The sequence below is a fragment of the Marmota monax genome, unplaced genomic scaffold (genome assembly GCF_021218885.2).
Source record: "Marmota monax isolate L192 unplaced genomic scaffold, Marmota_monax_Labrador192_F-V1.1 WCK01_AAM20220418_F8-fsc00009, whole genome shotgun sequence".
NCBI lineage: Eukaryota > Metazoa > Chordata > Mammalia > Rodentia > Sciuridae > Marmota > Marmota monax.
Genome location: NW_026694710.1, coordinates 22,744,712 through 22,767,216, shown reverse-complemented (window position 1 = coordinate 22,767,216; position 22,505 = coordinate 22,744,712). Strand labels below are relative to the sequence as shown.

Here is a 22,505-nt window from a genome sequence, read left to right as displayed (position 1 = left end):
GGCAGGTTCCTGTAGGGGGCCGTCAAAACCTGAGTCTTCTGTCCCTACTTGGTCTCTGTCTAGTCTCTTTGTCCCTCCAACCCTCTCCTGTTAAAGTGCCTTTTGTTACCTGTTTAGGTGTCTGGTATACAGCAGGCACAGTAGGAGGCTCTGGGTATAGTATAGGCAGTGGGCACCTTAAAGCCCGCGTGGGTCCTGATTTTATTCTCCTTCCCCCACCTCCCGAAAATGTTTATTGAGCATTTACGACATAGGATCCCCATGTGCAGAGTCTGAAGAAAGTTGGTGGCCGCTCCTTTGGATGGGGCATCCTCTGTAAAGGCACATTGGACCCTAGGGGAGATCTTGTGGGCCAGATCTTTCAGGAGGACACCCCGCCTTCCACCAGTGGTGGGGGAAGAGCTAGAAGTTGTTGTTGTGGATCTCTCTGTGCTAGAGAGGCCCAGAGCAGCCGCGCACAGGAGGAGGATGGGAAGAGCAGTGGCAGCTGTGCCCTCAGGCTCCTGGGTGTGCTGACTGGAGGCGTCCAGGAGGGGCCTCCAAGTGCACAGAATGGAAGACAGCGCCAGTCTCCTCAGTGAGAGGACTGGCCCCGGGGGGACCCTGAGAAATTACAGCCACCTGCACATTCTTGCCCTGGAATGAACTACGTGAGCTCGCGGCAGAGGGGGAATTGATCACGAATGAGGCAATGCATTGGGAAGGTCTGAGGGGACAGCACACAGTTAGTACTGAGCTGTCCAGAGGGGGCAGCAGGGCACAGGCATGTGGCAAATGGAGGAAGTGGTTGGAACCCTGGCTCTGGAGAAAGGACTCGGTCAACCTTCTTCACCTTCTGATCCCGCTGTGTCCCTTGGCTCCACGGGGCTCGTGTTCTGCCTTACAGTGTATCTTGGTCTCTTGTCCCTTTGCATCTCCACACCCCTCCACCCCACAGATGAGCATCCTGATGGCAGGGGGGGGGTCTTGTTCACCTTTGCTTTTCCCAAGGCTCACCCCAGTGGTCTCTAAGTGGTCCTCTAAGGGGAGAGGCACTCGGACACTCACGGTTCTCTCCCCCGCCCCCTCCTGAAGATCTTCTCTCTGTCCTGCTTTCATTCAGTGGGAAGGGACAGATCAGGAGTCAGGCCCAGAGGCCTCTCTTCCAGCTGTGCTCTTGGGAGTGATGCTTCCTGCCAAGGTTTCTCTACAGGCTTCCGTATTGCAGGGCAGCCGATTTACACACGGCTGCCTGACGTCGCTGGCAGTAGACGGGAGTCTGAGAATCTGTACTTCTAAGTTCCCAGGTGATGCTGATGGTGCTGGTCCCTGCTCCACACTCTGAGAACCACTGCTGAGAGGCAGCACCTTTATGCAGCTGTTGACAGATGTGCTTCTCAGGAAGGGGAAGCACATGGCTCTCCTTCAAATGGGAAGTCTCAGCAGGGGCAGACTACTGATCCTTAGGAATGGGAAACTAAACCCATGCATAAACAGATGTCCTTTGGTGTGTGCAGGATGTTGGTTCCAGCTCCACCATACCAAAATTCATAGGTGCTCACATCTCCTGTATAAAATGGTGTCGGATTTGCGCATAACTTACACACATCCCCTGTCTACTTTAAATCATCTTTGATTTACTTAGAATAACAAATACAATGCAAATGCTATGTGAACAGTTGTTATACCATATTGTTTAAAAATAATGACAAGTCAAATGTTTGCACATGCTCAGCACAGACCTAAGTTTTTCAACGTTTTTGATCTGTGGTTGGTTGAATACAGGGGTGCAGAGCCCACCGCCGTGGAGGCCGACTGTGCACTGAAGGATAAGAAGGTTTTGATCATTAAAATGCAGAAGTGGCACTGGATTTGAAGTCAGCTCAGTAGCTCTGTGACCACGGCCATAACATGCAACCTCTTTCAGGCTACTTTTCCCTAGCACTGAACGGGAATAAAAATACCTATTGAGTGTAATTGTGAGGGTTCATTGCCGAAGTTCCTTTTGACATCTGGTGCCTATTAGGTATTCACTTGCTGAGCGTGGACTCAAATTGGCAACACCAATTGGAATGTTTCTGTCACTATATAATGGGGATATAGCACAAAGTAAAAGAGGGTATTGGGATTCAGTCAGGCAAACATCATGAGCTGTTGGGACAAACTCCTCTTGCTATCAGAGATGGGTCATGGTTCTGGATATGGGAATAATCTGTACTGTTCTTGGAATGTCTCTTGGGCTGTATCTTCTGAGTGGACCTGACACTCAGCTTAGTGTCTTACTCTGTAAGTTACTGGGAGGCTACGTGGGCATGTTTGAGCCCTCTGCCTGGGTCTGGAGAGTCAGCACCCACACCTAACAGCACGAGGGCAATGGTGTGAGATGACCAGAGACAGATTCCATATTAGTAATGATCATGATATCTACCACTTACTGCTTTGCAACTCGTTATCCTCTGTGTTTTGTTTCCTGTGGAAGGGAGACTAGTGAAGTGTGACTGCTAGGATCCTGCGAGAGCTGCCCTAAGCTCTTAGATAATGTCTAGCACAGGGTGGGCACTCAGAGACCGTTAGCCTTCATTATGCATCGAGAACCTGCTACCTTTCAGGTATGCCACAGTGGCCATTGATTTATTCCCCAGACACAGGCACTGCTAGGTTCAGGTATTTGATGAAGAACAAGAGACACTGCTTTTTCAAATGCCATTTTAAAAGTACATGAGGCCTGTCCCAGGCCACACAGTAAGCAAGTCAGCTGAGATTTCAGTTGGGTTCCATGGGCTGGTTCTGTACTGTAAGCTGCCCACCTCTAGCTCCCCTTCTCCTGCATTATCCAGTGCTGGTCACTGGTGCCTCTATGGGGAATGGATAGTAGACCTCACATGCAGCTTCTGGGCATTTTTATTTGATTTATATATTTCAAATGCTAATTTATATTCATATAATACTTCCATTATAAAATATGCAGTGGTACAGAAATTTGTATGTATATGGGGTTTGTTTTTTTAAATTTGGGTTTATAAATGGTTTGGAACAGGTTGCAGAAACATCATCTGTTGCTCTTTTTAATATATCTTGAGCATGCTATGACACATTCTGAAATAATTTGCTTTGGAATAAAAGCATTGCTCTCCTCTCTGTCTTATTTTTTCCCCCTCAAATGTAACTGTAAATATTACTTTGATGTATGTAATTGCTTCAACCCTCTCCATTTGAAGGAAGGCTTCTAACCCTTCCATTCCCCATCTCTTGCTTTTGTCAGAAAATAAGAAAAATGAACTTAAAATGCATTATTCAAATGTTTTCAATGTAAACATTAAAGAAGTCTGAGAACAGCCACAAATTTTCCTTTGCTTAAAGTGGTTTTGAAAAACAATGCCAGTATTTTGTCTTACGGGCATTCATTTACTCTGCTTAGGGAAAATATTTATTCTAGCAGGACTTACGATCTCAAAACTGCTTGCAGCCTGTGCACACAGTAGGCCCTGCAGAGACTTTGCTGGACAGGCTTGAGTTGAACTGAGCTGGGATGGGAGGATGGTCATACTCATGCAGACCCCTGGACCACGCTGGGAAGACTGACCACCCCAGGAGGGCGTGGTGAGGGAGTGCTGGCTGCGAGCAGGGCCCTCATATGTTCTGAGCCTCAGGATGTTGCCAGGGAGTCTGCAGGTCAGTGCAGAGCTGGACTTGACTGGGTTTGGTCTCTTCTCAGTAATTTATTGACACTTGAAGCTGAACTATCTGTGGGCTCTTGTGAGCAGGACTGGGTCTTTTGTCTCTGCTTTTTCAATAGTCTGTGAAAATCCTGATAGCATAAATGCTCAGTACACATTTTTCTCAGTTGAGGGACAAAGAAACTTGATGATACAGGCAGGCGGCTCTCTGTTGCCTGCTGGCTTGTGAGACCCCGAGGTGAACTTGTGGTCGGATGCATGCTCCATCATCTAATCACTCACTGCAGAGGGACAGATGTCCCCCTCAGTGGCTCTCTCTCGGGCTCCAGCCCTGCTGGCTGTGCAGACCAGTCAAACCTCTTCTTTTGGTCTTTGGGTAGCCTCTGAGCTCATTACCGGAGCTGTACCTCGGTCACATGGACATTTTCCGTGTGAATGGGTGCATATGATGGCCAGTTTAATTGCCACAGAATAAAAATTTTCATTTCTCTTTCAATAAACGAGTAAAGATTCTGACCTGTTTTTTGGCAGAGTGGAGTTCTGGAATTTCAAGTCACTGGATTTTTCTTTTGTTGTCCTTTTATTGCCCCTGGGATGAAAGAAAATAGATTACAGCCAGGAGATAGCAAGAAGCTAAGGGAAAAATTAATTAAGTGCATTCATTCATAGAAAAAAAAAAACCCCACCAGTCAGATGTAAGTAATTAACGCCTCACGCACAATTCTGAATCCCTCTTTGCATTTCCACTGGGGTTAAAAAAGTTCATGTTTAAAGTAATTTAATTACTTAAAAACACTTTTATAAAAGTGTAAGAGCATCATCATACAGGGGTAGTATTATGGGGCAGGGACCTGTGGCCTCTCCCACATCAGCAGAGCCACCTTGGAATTGTTCCAAGCTCCAAGATCCTCTAACAGACTCATTCCCCAAACACCAAGTGCATTGTTTCTGCCACATGGTTCACCAGAGGCTGCTGAAATACTTCGAGGATGTCAACTGTGAGCCAGTGGCCAGCACATTCTAGATGGTTCCTTATATTTGTTGAATTGGACAAAACTCTAGTAAATATCATCTCACAGGAAGGCAGACTCAAAGCAAGAGCAGCTCTGATCCGAGTAATCTTTATGAAACTCCCATGTAATTTAGGCACTTTGCTAAGGCACTTTCCATGAAGAAATTAAATCATTTCAAATTGAAGTAATTTGTTAAAATTCATTAAATACATTCACTATCATAAACCCTCATTGTTATGCATCCCTAGTTCATTTAATTAGGCCAGTTCAACAAACTTTCTTTCTCTTTGCACACATTTCATCAGCTTTATCAAACACTTACTGGTGACTTTTTCCTCCATAAACAGAATTTCCTTGAACATCGGCCCATAAGGTGGTCTTACCTCGTCTCTCCTGCTCTCCTTCATTTGGGCTAGCCTTGCCTCTTGGGCCCTGGACTGTCCCTGGCTTCATCCCACAGGGCTCTCTCAGGTCCAGTGTCCCCTTTCTGGGACACTGATTGTCTTCCTTTTTTTGACTATCTCAGGTCTCTGACCTCGGCTCAGGGGTACTTCCCCAGAGAAACTTCCTGGCTTGCAGACTGGCTCCTCTGCAGTCCGTGGCTGGATTTTAATTTCACTTTTGTTTTAGCTCACAGTTTGCCTTTGCATCTGACTGCCAGCCAAGGGAGCCTCCTGAGTGCCTGGAAGTGTGCCTGGTTACAGGGAGCCTCCAGGGACATGCAGAATGCACTCGGGGACTGTGGGACAGATCTCATGATAACTTGAGGGCCCCTCTCCAACTCGCTTTCATGTGTGGCCCATGGAATGTAACATGGTAAGTAAAAAATACAGTGAGTTGTCTCTCTGCAGACTGACCTTTTAGAAAATAATGGTGTTATTTTGTGATTTCATGATTGCTTTTCATTGTTTTTGTTTTTTAATTGTTCAAAATGATTTCATTGCTCTATCATTTCCGTATTTTTTTTTTTTTTACTGTTCTTTTTCCATCTGGGCAAATTGATTCATCGGTCCATATGTGCACCTTGACATCATGTCTATCTTCGGACGTGGACATCCAACTGCTGTCTGGGTCTTTCTTACTGATATCCTGCAGGCCTGACTGTCTCCCTGGGGCGAAGTGCCACTGCTCACTGCTTCATTTCCAAATCAGCAGCCTGGGCCTTAAGCTGGGGCCTCCCCTTTCCTCCTGCTCCATCATTGCCATCTTGCAGACCCTAACACTTGGATCTGTAAATGCCTCTTGACAGCATCCGGTCCTCCTCACCTCATAAGCCAGCCTCTGCTTTCAGCGGCTCCCTCCTGGCCTCGAGCTCACCCCCCCCACCTGCTTTCCTGGACTCCTAGGCTCCAGTTCACCCAACAAACTGCTGCAAGAACAACTTTCTAAGTAGCAGGATTCCAACAATGTCACCTCCCTGCTTGAAAGTTCTGCCTGGTTCTCCATTCCTGCAGCATAAAATCCATTTTTTCTTTTTTTACCATAATAGCCAAAATTGCTTCTCTATGACCTTGAATTCTATTTCCATTACCACGTTCTCATTTCTGGCTGCCCTTCCTGCCAGGCCCCCATGCTGTAACTTCTGAGCCATATTTTATTTATGTGTATTTTTTTTTTTTTTGATGCTCCTATATCATCCATCAGATTAGTCTTTATGCCTCCTCTGGATCTGTCAAAATACTTTTCATTCTTCAGGGTCAAGTTCAAAGGTGTCTTCCCTATGACTTCTCTCCTCCTGCTGCTGCTTCTGTGAGTGCCTGTAGTACTTTTGCAAGCTACTGCCTTCCATTCATCCATTTATTCAAGAATCCATTTGTTCATTGACTCAACCAATAGCAACTGGTCCCATTCTGTCCCAGGCAGGTTGCTTAGCAATGAGATACAGTAATTATAATTATGGAAGACAGAGGAAGCCTGCTGCATGAGGCCGATGTCATACAGGGTGAGGGCAGGCAGTAAATGAAACAATCTCATTTTATCATATTGCCCTGTATGTGCCTGTGTGTTCCTCTCCCCTTGTGTTGGTCCTCTTGCCAGGTGGCATATCTTGGACATCCTTTTCTTTCCCAGAACACTGGCTAACCCACCCAACATGCTGTTGGGACACTTTGTAAGATAATTAATAGTTACATAGATAAGTAGATAACTGACCTGCCAGGCTAGGTTCATGTGCAATAGTGAACCATGTACTTACTTAAGTGTGTAAAGCCCTTGCATAGAAAACTCTGCACACTCCAGGATAGCTGGAATTGCCACAGGCTTGTGGAGAAACTGAGGCCCAGAGTCCCTGGCTCAGCCAATGAATCATCCTGCACTCCCTTCACATTCTGTTAAAACAGAGCACATGGCCAGCGAGGTCCAGCTTCTCATCCTGACTTCCCTCACAGCACTGAGGGTCCATGCTTTTCAGCCACCTCTGACTTCTTTTGTACTTTACTTCTTCATGGTCAGTCAATAAGATCCACCTAGTCCTCCTTCACCCCTCTTCCTGTTTCCTCCCTTCCCTGCATTCCTTCTGGAACTGACCTCTGCAGACCTGCATCACCTGCCAGATGGACCCAACAGAAGCCAGTTCTGGGTCTTAGAATCAAAATATATCTACTGTGGTGGGTTGAGTGGTGGGCACCACAGTATGTGTCCACCTGGAGCCTGTGCCTGTGACCTTACTTGGAAAAAGAGTCTTTGAAGACATAGTTAAGCAAATAATATTGAGATGAGACCATCCTGGTACAAAGTGGGTCTAAATTCCTGGCATGTGTTCTCGGAGAAGAAAGGAGGAGGAAACCTGAGGAAGAAGGTCATGTGAGGATCCATGTGAAGAAGGAGGCAGAGACCGGGGCAATGCTTCCACAAGCCAGGGGACCCTGGGAGCCACCCAAAGCTAGAGGAGGCAAGGGAAGATCCATCCCTAGAGCTTTTGGAGGGAGCATGGCTGGGCTGATTCTTTCCTTTCAGACTTCTGGTCTCTGGAAGGTGTTTAAAGTTACCCAGTTTGTGGCGGCATTTCAGGGCAGAACTGGGGAAATAATATGCTGACCACCTACCCTGTCCCGGGGAAGAGAATGAGTCAGAGTCCCATGGAAGCCTGAGCTGGGCAACGCACGCCAAGGTGAACACACACACGCTCGAAGAAGAAAGGGAGAAGATGGTCAGATCATTAGGTGGAGGGAGAGGTCAAGGAGGGCCTCTGGGTGGTGACGCTGGTTTGGGATTGAAGGACACCTGCATATTTGCAGACCGATGACTTGGTGAGATGGGGGTGACCCACAAGGAGGGGAGTCTATCCAGCAAACGAGAGATACCGTCTCCAGTCCAGCCTGGCCATTTCTCTCATGTCTCACCTGTAGAGTGAGATGCCCTCAGCTACAGCCTGGGCAGATGCACAGGAATGAAAACCAGTGAGAAATTGCACACGTTGCCCTGAAGGTGTGATACTCTTTCAAGGACTAGTCCAGATAGAATTTTTTTTTTTAACTCTTAAGATCATGAATAATAATGACATATGACATTCTAATTGGAGTGATAATCAGAACAGCCAAACGCTTCTGTAAGACTTAGCGCTCCCTGGTCACTGTTGGCTTTCACACGTGTTAACCCGTCTCACCCTCCCAGCAGCCTGGTGGGGCCAGTTCCCCACCCTCTAGAGCTTTCTCTCCTGTTCAGCTCCTGCCCTGTCTCTTCAGAAACTGTCTCAGGTTGGGCTCCCGAGAAACAGGTGCTGAGGCAGAGATGGTGTAGCACGTGTATCAGGGGGGCTTCCCAGGATCAACCCTGTGCAGGGAAGAGCAGGGGCAGCGCTGGGCTTCTGGTTGATAGTCTCAACCATGGACATCTCAGTGATTGAAATGATGGCCTTGGAGAGCTCTCCTGAGCTGGGGTGGGAGGACTGGGCTGTGGACCGTGGTGGGCCAGTCAGTGGCTGCGAGTGCTCCAGGTGGGGCAACTCCATTCAAACAAGGCTGAGGACGCGACCTGGGCAGCATCTAGGACAAGACCAGGTTGGATTCTGACCCTGTATTTAGTGAGCCTGAGGACCCTCCAGAGAAGAGGAGCTGGGCTCTAATTTTTAGTAAAAGAGAAGAAGAAAGAACCCAAAGAAGAAGGAAGAGTATGGCCAAGGGCAGGAGTTATCCTGAGAGCAGATGACCCCTGGCAAGGAGTGGACAAGCAGGTGACGTGGGATGGGCACACGGGGTGTGTACACTCTGGTGCCTGGTTTCCATTTGAACGCAGTCCTGACAGCTGAGCAAGTCACTCTGTTTATCTTGTTCCCAGGGCACACACAGGGAAAGGTGGATTATTGCACTTTCCTCACATGTCCATCGCTTATTAGTGATCACATGTATTATCTAGGGCCCAATTCTTTCCCCCAATCCCTAATTAACATCACAGGTAGGCAACCAGCTGCATCAAGGACAGTTGACATTGTATTTCTACCAGGTCAAAGTGCACGTTACTCAATTTCAGGGAAGCCAATCTACGTCTTGGAGCTATTACCTAATTTGACCACAAAGTTGTTCCTTTATTTTGGGGGGGGTGCGGTTGGTGCATAGCATGCCCTTATTATTCCATACAGCAGGGGATACCAACACAAAGTGCTTTTCAACTTGAAACCAAGCAACATCCAAGAAGCTCAAGACCTACTGCCAATGTAGGCTTCCTACTTCAAATGCAGATCATTTCAATCTTCCTTCCACCTTCCTTCCTCTGGGACCCTTGGGTGCTCTGGATGGACATTCTATGTAGATTTGACTTTCTCCAAATGCAGTGGCTGTATCATTGTTAGCCAGTTCGTGGCTCAATATTTTCTTAGAATATTGCATTCCAGCATGTCCTTTACAGCAGGAACTCGAGCCTCATTATCTAATCTCATTCTACAAAACTTTAAAAGCTGTATCATTGCATAACCTTAGAATTCCTTCCAGTTCTTGCCAAAGGCTTTGATTGCTCCAGCCAGCTTCTGCACAGCATACCGTCTAGAGCAGGACAAATCTTTCCATGTAATGAGATCCCTTTGGCCAGGTCAAGTTTTGTTCCTTCATTTCCTGGTATAGGAAGCTCATCCCTAGTGACATCTTTGAAACATTGACACTGTCTTTGTTCTGCTGTCTCCTCTAAGTCATCATCAGGCCCACTGTGAAGCCCTAAAGTCCTTCTGTACTAGTTGTGCCTCCTTCTTCTCATGCTCACAGCATCTGCTTGTCCCCACCCTTGGAGAGAGGGAAGCCGGGACAATGGCCCACGTTGTCAAGCACAGAGGATCTTTCTTCTCAGCGGGCAGCAGTGCCAGCTCTTACAGACCTGTGATCCCAGCGTGGCCCAGCTGTGCCAGCAGGACACGGTGTGCTTTTGCATGGTCCTCCAGGAGCCACAGCCTCCCCGTGGCCACCTGTTGCCCTTCCTTTGCTCTAGCATCACCTTGGACTCACCTTGGGCCTCTGTGAGGTTTCCTTCTCCTTCATACAATGATGAAAATTTCTACTGCCTTGTGAAGTCTGTGTGATTGGGTTTGTTCTTTCTCCTTTACACAATTCACCAATTCTCCCTTGGTGGAAATCACCGTGTCTGGATACCCGTGGTCATAAATCCCTTAAACAACAGAGTGCTTAGTTGTCTTTCAAAAAATGCCTCCAGAAACCACTCAAGGACAGTTTGAAATTGTCTTTTTGAGAATGAACACGTGTAGAAGCCAGCTCATGCAGCCAAAGACCTTTTGATGTCACAAGCTCAAAATTCCCCTCTCAGAACATGAAAACCATTTCCTCCCACCTTGCCAAAGGGAATATGTTGTCCTTGAAGGGGCATAATGACCAGTTAAGGAACCCTAGGGTTCCCCTTCTCACCATCCAATCAGCAAGCAGCTTCTCCTCTTTGCCTTCCTATAAATCCCCATCCTTCCCCAACCCTCCAGGCTGGTGGACTTTGCAATAAAGCTTTTCCTTTTTGCAAAACCCTGGTGCTATTGCACTGCCTTCCACATGTGTCAGGGAGTCAGCCCTTGTGTCACTATTATCAATTCTTTCCCCTTACTTTTTTTTCTTTCAATTAAAAAAAAATTTTAAAGTTGTTGATAGACCTTTATTTTACTTATTTATATTTGGTGCTAAGAACTGAACCCAGTGTGTCACACATGCCAGGCAAGTGTGTTACCACTGAGCCCAGCCCCAGCCCCAGCCCCATGTCCCCTTACTTTCTGTATTGTGTCTTTCAGAAGGAAGGAACACACGCTTGATTAGCATCTTACAGATGTTACAGTATCTTTTGTCTCATTCTTAGAAACTGTGCATACTGTATCAGTCATTGCTACCTAAAAATGTTACCCAAAATGTAGAGCTTAAAAAACCTGCAGTTATGATCTCGTTTTTTTTCTGGTCGGTTGGGGACTCCAGCTCAGCTTGATGGGCTTCTCTGCTTCAGGTCTCCTGAAAGGCTGCCATCAGGGTGACTGCTAGTTTTGGATTCTCATCTCAGAGCTCCAGTGGGAGGGGTCTGCCTCTGGGTGTGGCACTTGCTGACAGGATAGACTTTCTTTTGGCCAGTTGGGCTGGAGGGCTCATTTCCTCGCTGGACACCCATTGGAGTCTGCCCTCAGTTCCTTATGGCCTCTGAAGTGAGCCCTCAACCCGTGGGGTCTGATGCCAACTGCATGTAGACAAGGTCAAAATAAGGACAGGTGAGCCTCCCTGACATAGTGGCTTCCCCTATCAACTCCTGTCAACCAAGAAGACAAAAAAAAAAAAAGCCAGTCTTATGTGCTGTCGTCATGGAAGTGACTTCCCATCAATGTCCTATTATTTGGGACCCTGTGAAGTACATATTTGGTTTTGTCCACAGTTCCCGGCTCAGAGCTATGCTCCTTTGTAATTTCCTGAGAGACTGGAGCAATACAAGGATCTTTTGTGAAAGTATTTGGCTTTTTTGTCCTCTGGTTTCTGACACAGCTCAGAGCAGCTCTGAGTGATAAAGGTAGAAGGCAAGGTGTCCTTTGTGATTCATAATGAACCCCTTTTGGAGTGTGTGTCAATGAAGTGGTGTTTGAAAAGTTCCTAGATAACCACTGGGTGGGTGGGGCTGGTTGCCAAGGAAACCAACCACATGATTAGGGGGTTGGAACTCACAGCCTCAACCCCCACCTGAGGAGAATAGGGACTGAAAGCTGAGTTGGCTACCCATGGCCAATGATTCAGTCAATCCTGCCTATGTGAGGAAGCTCCAATAAACCCCCAAGGAACTGAGTTCAGGAGTTTCCTGTTGGTGAACAAGAACGCATCCCAGTGCTTTGAGGGTGGCCAATCCCAGCTCCTAGGGGACCCAAGCTCCTGAGCTCTCAGCCCTTCCCGTCCCCTCCCTGTGTGTCTCCTCATCTGGCTGATCTCTCCTATCTTTAAAGAGATCCCTTGTAGTAGAGGGTAACTAAATGTAAGATGTTGCCCTGAGTCCTGTGAGCTGCTCTAGCAAATCCAGAACCCAGGCAGGGGTCATGGAAACCCTGAGGTGCAGACTGTGAGTCACAAGCACAGAGCTTATGGCCTCTGAAGTGAGGGCAGTCTTGAGGGACTGGGCCCTCAACCTGAGGGGTCTGATGCCAACTGCATGTAGACAAGTCAAAATAAGGACAAGCAGCTGGAGTCCGCTGGAGCCTCTGCAGAAATGACTGCATGGCGTGCGGAGGCAGCCCCGTACATGGGTGCCAGGTATGCTGTGGGGAGCACGGTGTGTGAGCAGAGAGAACAGCCGCAGGAGCCCCTCACACTTAGGGGCATTGCCCAGGGAGGGCGATGGGTACCAGAGCGTGGAGGGCGCAGGCCTTACAGTCCATCCTCCACACACGCGGCTTCCTCTGCAGGGGTGTATGAATGGGGATGATGCTTTAGCAACTCCTGGAGGGTTTCTTGTAAGCCTCCAGGCCAAAGCGGCTAGGATCTTTCTGCTGCCTGCTGTGTAGCCATCTATGTCCTCTGAAACTATTATGTCAGTCCTTATGAGCTTTTCAGCAAGCTCCACAGGCTCTAGCAAATACCAGAACAGACCGGTCCCCCGCCCCCAACACCTGTCTCCTCCTGTGAGAGGCCAGTGCAATCACTGTGGCAGGATGTGATGCTCCCGACACCCTCAGAATGGTCACCAAGTCAGTGTCACGCCTTTGTGGTGACACTTGGTGACACTTCCCCAGGTGATTGGTACCCTTTGGGTCCCTGAGTGAGATTGGCAGAGGTGATATGTGTAAGCTTCCTTCAAGTCACATTCTAGTACACGGCTTCTTCTAAACCCAGAGGATGGCCAGCGCTCTCCTTGTGCATCCAAGTCAGTCCCAGGCTCTTGGGTGTGTGATGTGCCCAGACTGGAGCCTGACTCCACCTAGGTGCCGGCACCATTCCACTCTGAAAAAGTGAAGGGCCCCCAGAGCCTTCTAGCTACAGTTATTTATAGAGTATGAATTAAAATATATTTACACAGAACCTGTTCTCTCAAGTTCATGAAGCCCACCTCCATTTCCTATTCTCTCATATTTTTAAATTAACTATCTGGCCCCTGACAGTTTGAGCTGGTGACCCTTCCCAGGGAGCTGGAGAGGAGAGTCCACTCAGTACTGAACTGACCACAGGGAGAGCCTGCCCTTCCTGCCCCCACCTACTTGGCGCCTTTCCTGTTCCGTGTCCTGCTGGTGAATTTTATGTGTCAACTTGGCTAGCTCATGCTGTCCAGATGCCATTCTACGTGCTGCTGTGAAGGTATTTCTTAAATGTGATTAGTATTTATGTTCACCAGGCTTTGAGTAAAGTGGATGACCCTTCATGATGTCGATTGGCCTCCTCTAATCACTTGAAGGCCGTGAGAGTAAAGGTAGAGGTTTCCTGAAGAAGAAATTCTGCTTCAAGATGGCAACATAGAGGACAGCCTGAGTTTCTAGACTGTTGCCCTGAGGAATTGGGATTCTGGGCTGTAATCATCTCTTACATGCATCTTCAGGCTTCTGGCCTCCCCTACAGATTTCAGACCCACTAAGCTCCACAGTCCAGGAGCCAATTCCTTACAGACTCTCTTCTCAAATGCCAACATACATCTCTATCTATCAATCTGTCTGTCTGTCTATCTATCTATCTATCTACCTACCTACCTACCTACCTGGATGATTTGTTTTTTTCCTCTAAGGAGCTCTGACTAATAGAGGTGGTAAAGATTCAGTTTTTGGAAATTACCTTCCAACAGAGAAGAGTTGGGAAACACCATTAACAGGTAGTAAATCTCTGCAATATTGTAGGTGTGGTCCTGGGTGAGCTGAAAGAATCTTCACAATTCCTCAAATAAAAGACTCACATTGTCCCCATTTTACAGATGCAGAAACCAAGATTCAGGGATCCAGTCACTGAAGGTCTATAGTTCCATGTATCCCAGTTTAAAACCTGTTACTTCACAGAAGAGACCCCAGAGTTCATAGGCAGTCCACCCTGCACTGGCTGAAGAATAGCAGGGGGACTATCAGAACTGTGTTCTCTGAGAGCCAAGGGTTCTCTGAGAGCCAAGCAGGACTTTCAGGAGGCTGAGAAGAACAGTGACATGTAAACTGGTCCTATCCCATTACCGTGGCCTCAATGTGGGACATCCCCCTACCATCCCCCCGCCAGAGTCAGGCTGGAGTTTGAGCTATGGTGGGGACACAGTGATGCTGTTGTTATAACATGTGGTCCAATATCCTGATGGGGATCACCCTGTGAACCCTTGCCTCACTATCTTGCGTGGATCTGCAGGGAGGCAGATGGTTATGGGCATCATACCCTGCCCAGAGGCTGGAAAGCAGAGAGGTACTGGATCTCATTGTGTCTCTGCACTCTATGACTCACTATCCACCAAATGTGGAGGCCATGCCTGCCCTGTGTCACATTTAAAGCAGTGACACATTTATAGCAGAAATCAAGGAAAATGATTTTGGGAAAAAAAAAAAAAAAGAAGACAGACTTTGAAGCAGCTTCCAGTTTCGAGGCATTGCTCCCAGGGCCTGCCTGTCTTGCCCAGTGTGTCTGCTTGTTGCATTCATAGTCACGAGCCTGGATCACAGTTCCAGGGACAGCCTGCTGTGGGAGAATGACAGCTTGGTTGGGCCACTCAGGTTGGATCCTGAACTGTTCTACTGACTCATTGTATTGGCCAAACTAAATTGCTTAACCATTCCAGGTCCTGGCCACTTCACTTGTGAGACCAGAGGGTGGGACTCCTTGTGCTGACCATGATGGACAGTGACCACATAGGTCCTGGGTGTTTTGTGGTTTCTGCCTTAAAAGGAGAGCCATGAGAGTCCTGATTCCTAAGCAGCTGCACATGGAGTGGAAAAGCCCTAAAACCCATGCCCCAAGAGGGCTGTACCATGCTGCCTGGCTCAAGGGTCCTGGGCTTAGTGAAGCCCCTTGATCTTTCACCTGGACGCCGACAAGGCTCTTTTGATGACCTTCTGGACACTAACCTCTTTCTACTCGAGGACCCCTGCAATTTTGTCTCAGTTGTCCTTTCAGGCCTTGGGTTTTGTTTGGCCACCTGCAGGCAGGCCATCTGCTCTTCTTGTGGGATGAAACCCTGCAAGCTGATCACTCCATGGGACATCTCTCTCTCCTCCTCCCTCTCCATCTCTTCATCCCCAAACTCTCCTTGGTCTTCTAGTCCCTGCTCAGACACCATCTTTCTGAATGATCTTTCTCGAATGTGCTTAGGAGATGGACCCTGTGCCCCTGTGGGCCAGGAAGCAGTTGCTCTCCTCCATGAATGACAACCCTACCTCCCACGTCCCCACCTGGACCTTGCCCCGCTCCTCCTGCTTCCTCTTTGCTCCTGAAAGGCTGTCTCAGGAGCATGGGAACAGAGTCCTCTCAGACTCAGGTCCTTCCCCGGGCTGAACTGGAGTTGGCTGGCACATCCTGTCGCCGTCTTTGATCGGGTATTTACCCAGTAGCCGGTGGCTGAGTGTTGCATTAGGCTCTGTCTGAGTCCATGCAGGCTGCTGGATCAAATACTGTAGTCTGGGGGCTGAAGCAACCAATTTTTATTTCTCACAGTTCTGTAGACTGGGAAGGGCGAGATCAAGATGCAGGCAGAACTAGCACCTGCTGAGGGCCTGTCTCCTGGTTTGTAGGTGGCCATCTTCTTATTGTACCCTCATGTGGCCAAGAAAAATACTGAGGCATCTTTCTGGGTTTCTTCTTATAAAGGCACTAATCTCATCCACAAATTACCTCCCCAAAGTCCCAAACACCATTATTAGGGGTTAGGATTTCAACCGATGCATTCCAGAGGATGCAAATGTTAATTGGCCTGGGATACAGGTGGACAAGGCAGGACAGGGTCTGCCTTCAGGAAACCAATGGCCACACCAGCAAGTGAGGGGCTCTCATCCCCTCTGCCTTTGTCCCTTCTATACTTTCCTAATCTGAATGGTCACCTGGTGTCTCCTAATTTACTCCTGACTCATCGGCTGCTTGGTTCCCGGATGGTCTCTCTGGTTCTGATCTGGTTTCCTGTGTCCACAGGGCCACACTGCCTGTTGGATTCTACCTGCTCAGATGCAGCCCCTCCCACATGGGACCTCCTTCAGGCTCCTGGGGTCCCCGGGGTGTTACTCACCCCTACCTTCCCCTGGCTCAGCAGAAGCCCCAGGTTCTCTGTTGAAGAGGATCAGGCCTCACTTCTCAGGGGTCACCACCAGCATAGCCATCCTCTGTGAGGTACCACTTCCACCGAGACCCTGAGCTTCCTGACATCAGGGCGACCTTTGCGTACCTCCCACAGAGCATCAGCAGAGACAAGCCTTACAGGGAGGCAAGGATCTCTCAAGGGAATAACCAACTCTGGTTTCCTAAGGTAGAAACTATGTCCAGAATGTTCTAGACTAGCTCTGCCTGTGGGCTACAGGTGCAGAGTGGAAGGTGGCATCTGATTTTAGCTCTTCCTTTTCCCGGAGCTATGACCTTAAAGAATCTCAGAGCGTGGAGCTGGGAGAAAAAAACAGAATCATCTGTTTGAATCTGTTAATTTAAAGATGAGGAAAATTAGGTCTCGAGAAATGAAAGAAGCTGTCCCAGCTGCCAGATGCTGACCGAGAACAGCCCTTCCACACCCCAGGCCAGGAGCGCTGTTCATGGTCCCTGTCATCAGCTCTGAGCTCCTTAGAACTCCTCTTCTCATTAAGCCTCCTTGTGTGCCTTTGAAATTTATGCTCCTCTTTTTCTTTGTAATTTTCTTGAGGAGAGCAAGAAAGACTAAAAAAGAAAATCTAATTTAGAAAACAAGTAATCCTGAATCCTTATGTCCAGGTTTCAAGAAACCCCAGAAAACCTTTTTCTCCTTTATTTTTTTTCTTGCTTAAATTTGGACTCAGCAGAAGGAAATAAATGAACCAAGACAAAGAGCAGCCTTACAGCTTGTCTTCTCAAATGCTTTCTCCTTTCTTTTCCCTCCCTTGACTGGCAGGGAATGCAGCTTCTAATAGACCATCAATGTTCACGATGAGCAAATACAATAACAACAGCGAATTACCCTTTCTGCAGGTCTATGGATATGTTCATAGTGGAATTTAATTTATAGATGGTCATGGCTGAAAGATTCTGGATGCGTGATAGAAAACAACATGAAAAACCAATAAGTGCATTTTTAAAAAACTCTCAGAAAATTTGATTTGTGCCTGGTCAGTGCACACCAGTAAAACCCCCAAGGAACAGAAGCCTAAGTGACCTTTGCCTGTGGTCTGTGGAAATGCCAGAGGGGGCTTGTGCTTTGAGTGCAGGAGGGACTGCTAGAGAGGGGGGGCCCTCCAGGAGAACAGTCTTCCCTCCATCCCTTTGTTCAACATTGTCTGACTCCAGAGAGTCCAAGAAAAGAAGGGAAATCAAGGCCGGGAGGAAATGAGAAGGCCCAAGGCCAGCTGCTGGGTGTGGCTTCTGCCTCCTCTCCTCTGGGGGTCCCCAGGGCCTTTCAATGTCTCCGTTTCTGTCCATACCTCTTATCACTTCTGGCCACCCACCCAGCATGCTGCAGAGTCTGGCTAAAATCTGAAGCTTCCACTACCCACTGTTACAGCCCACCCATCTCCTGAGCATGGCACATGGGTCTTCCTCCGTTGGTCTGTGGAGACTCTCCACTGTTCTCTCCCTTCAGCGCCAGCTTTGCACCTGAAGGCAGTGCCATGAGACTTGCCTCCCTGAGTGGGTCTGACCCTGCAGTATACATTTCACCCATTCTTTCTACAGTTTCTAGGGTGAAAGGCCCACAGACTAACAGTCAAGGCCAGCTTTGTGGTTCTAGGCCACCTGGGTTTGTCCTGCAGCCAACCGAGTGTTGAGACAGATTAAGAGACTTGCCTTCATCTCTCAGTGCAAAGATGACATTGGTGCATTTACATATTCCCAGCCCTCAGAATGGGGTTCTGCCCACAGGAAGTGTTCAACACGATTGGCCTAAAGTGATACAGCCGAGCTTTAATAGAAGATCTGTCCAGCATCACATTCCTCAGGAGAAAGCGAAAGTTTGAAATAAGTCCCTAAAACACAAGGGAATGGATCAATTGCCTTGTGAAAGACTCTACTTAAGTATGTGTCAACCAGTTCCTCTAGTCCTATTGATAGCTTATGGGTGAAGCTTCATTCCTATTTTACAGACGGAGAAGAAGATGCACAGAGAGGCAAAGCATATTGCCTGCAGCTGTACAGCTCTAAGTGCTGGAGTGGGATGCAGTAAAAGGCCTGTCTTTCTCTAAGACCATTTCTTTCTATTGCATCATACTTGGGTTCATGGAAATGGAGAGTGGCCAGGATCCAAAAGTTATCCCAGGATTTGTATGCTGTTGTCCAACCTAGTTCCTTTCCCCCACTGCTGAGCTCTGAGCTGCAGCAGGTCTAGCTTATCATATGGGTTGGCAACACCAGTTTTCACAGCCCCCTATCAAAAGATAGCCAAACCTGGAAAAGCAGGGTTGGAGCTAATCATTGTAATACATCCTCTCTTTTGTGCTGCCCAGGGACTCTTTAAGAGCATCATTTGGCACTGGGGATATTTAGGTTTTGCTATATTTTGAGAATATTATAAGAATTAAATGAGATAGTGCATGCAAAATACTTAGAATAGTGTTTGGAATAGGGTAAGTCCTCAATAAACATGTAGGCTGGAAATCTTTTCCAAAGTAATTCAATAACACATTTCTCCCCCTTAGTGTGCAATATGAGCTCAGAGTGAACCATTGAACCAAGCAGAGTTCCTGCCTCCCGTGGAATAAAGACCAAAGGACCCTGTTCTTGGAATAAAGGAGACTGACCATAACAATCAACAGAATGAATCAGGAATGGATCTGGCACGTGGCAGGTGGAAGGTGCTCTGGGAGGACGGGAGTGCCAGGTGGCTGGGGTGGGCAGGCAGGCGGGGTATTCCACGGGCTGGTCAAGGTGAGAAGGAGAGAATGAGAGAAGGCAATGTGGCTTCAGCTATGAGTCTCTGAAAGAAGAACCACAGGTCCAGGGAATGAATGGAGCAAAGGTCCTGGGGCAGGGGTGCAGCTTTCGGTGGAGTCACAGGAAGGAGGTTGTGTGGCTAACCTGGGGTGAGTGCAGGGTGGACGACAGAATCAGGGCCAGAGACCTGGGGACTCAGGGCAGGGGCAGCGAGGCCCTGCAGTCACTGGGAGGCCTTAGACTCAGGCTCCAAATACACGAGAAGCCAATGTAGGGTCCAGGTGCTCCCAGGGATGTGTCCAAGCATCTCCCTGCCTGTGGCCTGCAGAGTACATGGATTGGTGGGGATGTGTCCTACAGAAGTTCAAGTGTTGGAAACAAACATAATTCCCAAATTTGTATGTTAATGGTGCTCGGAGGTGGAGTCTTTGGGAGATAATTAGGATTCATTGAGGGCATGAGAGTGGGGCTCCATTATGGCTTTATTAGGAGAGGAAGAGGCCCAGTCGATCACACTGGCTCTGACTTGTCACACAATGCCCTGTGCCACGTTATGGTGCAGCAAGTAAGCCCTCGCCAGATGTGGTGCCACACTCTGGACTGCACAGCCTTCAGAAGGTGAGCTAATCAGACTTTTTTTCTTTATAAATTACCTGGTTTCAGGTATTTTGTTATGGGAACTAAGACAGGGATAACATAGAAGGAGAGAGATGGTTTTGGAAGCTGTTGCAATAACCCAAGCAAGAGATGGTGTGCTAGGACCAGGGTCAAGGTGTGGAGGTATTATTCTGCTATTAACAATAGCTGAGACTCTGTGGCGGTCTCCTGTCACCTCTCCCAAGTCGGCTCGCAGAATTATTCTCCTCTTCACAACTGTTTCCCTAGAAACCACTACACAACCAAGTTTCCCAGTGTTTCATATTTTCCTCTGTTCTTTTCTGTATAGTTTTTCTAGCTTCTTGGCTTTGTCTTCGGCAGCCTGCTGGAGATGTTCTGTCCCACCTGGAGTACTGATCACACTGTGCTTCCAGAGGAAGCAGAGAGCCGGGGCTGGCCTTGTGCCCTGAAAGCTCAAGTCACCTGCCGTGGTGTCACCAGGCCAGCTGGAGATGGGTGAGCAGCCCTTGATATCTGGGCTTGCCTCTCCAGATCCTGCTCTCTCCATCCAGGAGATAAGAATTCAGACCGCGTGAGCACTGAGATTGCTGGCTCCAACTTCAGAGCAGTAAATGGCAGTATTCAGGTAAAGTCCCAAGTCTGTCATCAGGAAGTTGGTAATAAAGGAAACACTCAACATGGGACCCGCACGGTGGGAAGAAGATGAGCAGGGCCCCTGTGCGGTACCGAGTGTGTGTGGGAGTTGCTCACATCGGCACTGCGAGGCTGAGTTCTGCAATAACATTTTAAGAGGTTTCTATGCTAGATGTTAAAAACAGCCATTATTAAAACTTAAATTATGTAAAATTACAAGTGAATAAGTTATATTAAAAGAAAACATAATAAAAACACCAAGTGCACCACTTTCTAGTTATTTTGCTGAATTTTTCTATTGTTTGTGGTCTTAGTTTTATGTACATCTGTTACCTCTGTATGTGGGAAATGGGCTCTGTGCTCTCTTCCCCACTCTGCAGTAGTGACTTCACACAGACAGCCTGACATTGGCCATGGGGGGGATATTTACACCACGGAAATTGGCACAGGTGACAAATCAGGGGTTGGTTCTTATTAAGAAAACAACTTGAGAAATTTAACTTAAAAATGTACCATGTCTATAGTTGTAGCACTGTGCATATTATAAAAATTGAAGAGGTTATCTTGCGATATTTGAAATTATTATTTGATTCAGCAAAGAATTTGCTTCTATCTCTGATGAACAAGTTCTGACATATGTCCCTGTTGTTTTGCTTATTAACATAAGGAAAAAATATGCTTTTCCTTTACATTAGTGAGGAAATATTGCTGTCAGAACTGCCTCATCCGTCAACTGCAACACAGATTTGCCAAGGATATAAGAGTTCAGCAAAAAAAATCAATGAAACCATTCTGTGAGAATCGATTGACTATGTGGAATCGATGATAAAGAGTACTGTGTATTTCACTATTATTTGTAAATGGCATGCTACAAATCTCTTATTTCAGTAAAATGTACAATAAACTTGTGCATGTATATATGCATATCCTGCCACGAGTGTTGTTTGCCACGGGCTACTGCACCTTGAACCTCTGCCACTCATAGTGTCCTATGGTAAAGTGAGCTGCCATGGTTTAGATATGAGGTGCCCCCCTGATTCTCATGCAAGAGAGTTGAGAAGTGAAATCACTGGGCTACAAGAGCCTTCACCTGAGCAGTGCATTAATCGGCTGATATGGATTAAATGGGTGCTAACCTTAGGCACATGGGGAGTGGCTGGAGGAGGTGGTCCCACGGGTGGTGTGCCTTTGGGGTTTATATTTTGTCCTTGGAGAGTGGAGAGTTCCCTCTCTCATTCTCTTTTTCTGCTTCCTATTTCCATGTCCTGAGCAGTTTTCCTCTAAATGCCTTTCCGCCATGAGGTTCTGCTCACCTTGGGTCCAGAGCTCTCAAGTTGGCCATCTGTGGGCCTCTGAAACTATGAGTGTCAAGTAAACTTTTCCTCCATATGTTCTCATCACATCTTTGGTCACAGTGACAAAAAATATGACCAAAACATGAGTTTAGCTTGGCGGCCAGTTACAGCTGGCACAGGGCACATCTGGCATTAGAACCCCGGTTTCTGGCCTGATGCAATAACTCCTCCGCTCTCAGCCACACGCTCTTCATCTCTAGAGCGAGATCAACAACGATGTCTTAGTGGATGCACGATGGGGCTGGGAGCACAGTGAAAGTTAATTCTATTCTCCTTTCAAGTACAGGAACAAGGAGAACAAATCCCTTAGAATTTCATCTCTTTTGTCCCAAAGTGAGTGTAAATTAGGGACCTCCTCCTCCCTTCCCTAATGTGCTTACTCCTCAATATTTGTTTTGCTATTCTCCGAGTTCAAGTCCCCTGCGTCTGCAGTTGTAACTGGAGGAGCTCTGAACCCAGGGCAGAGCCAAGTCCAAATGTCCTATTTCCTCCTATAAAAATCTTGGTTGATAGGACTAATGTGAAAAAAGGGGAAGAAAAGATCCAGAATTCTTCTGAGAACTGCAGGGTGACCTGTAGCTGCGAGGTGCAGGCTTCTCATCAAGGGACCAACGCTGGTCATTGAACTGCTTTCTTGCTTCCGTCTTTTTCTGTGCTAGGCACTTAGTAGGTGCCAACCCTGTCTGCTGTAGTACACTGTAATGAGATGACATTCACCTTTGCTCAGAGCACTAAAATAAAGGCCGTAATAGGTGATTCATGACCTGAGGCAACCTTCTGAAGCTCGTGGCTTGACTTCCGAGG

At 47.6% G+C, this 22,505-nt stretch overlaps 1 protein-coding gene and 1 long non-coding RNA gene across 5 annotated transcripts in view; one reads left to right on the top strand and one right to left on the bottom strand.

Annotated features, from left to right (window-relative positions):
* The window catches only part of Clnk (cytokine dependent hematopoietic cell linker), a 185,184-nt gene that overhangs the window by 77,218 nt on the left and 85,461 nt on the right, over positions 1-22,505 (bottom strand). For all 4 annotated transcript variants that reach the window (XM_058572404.1, XM_046423784.2, XM_058572405.1 and 1 more), the window contains one exon: positions 4,174-4,245. In XM_058572404.1, coding sequence (XP_058428387.1) covers positions 4,174-4,245 — 72 coding nt within the window. The remainder of the gene's footprint in view (positions 1-4,173; positions 4,246-22,505) is intronic.
* Positions 5,118-21,270, top strand: LOC124078735 (uncharacterized). The gene is made up of 3 exons (XR_006847030.2): positions 5,118-5,485; positions 18,861-20,338; positions 21,042-21,270. It is a non-coding gene; the product is annotated as an uncharacterized LOC124078735 (long non-coding RNA).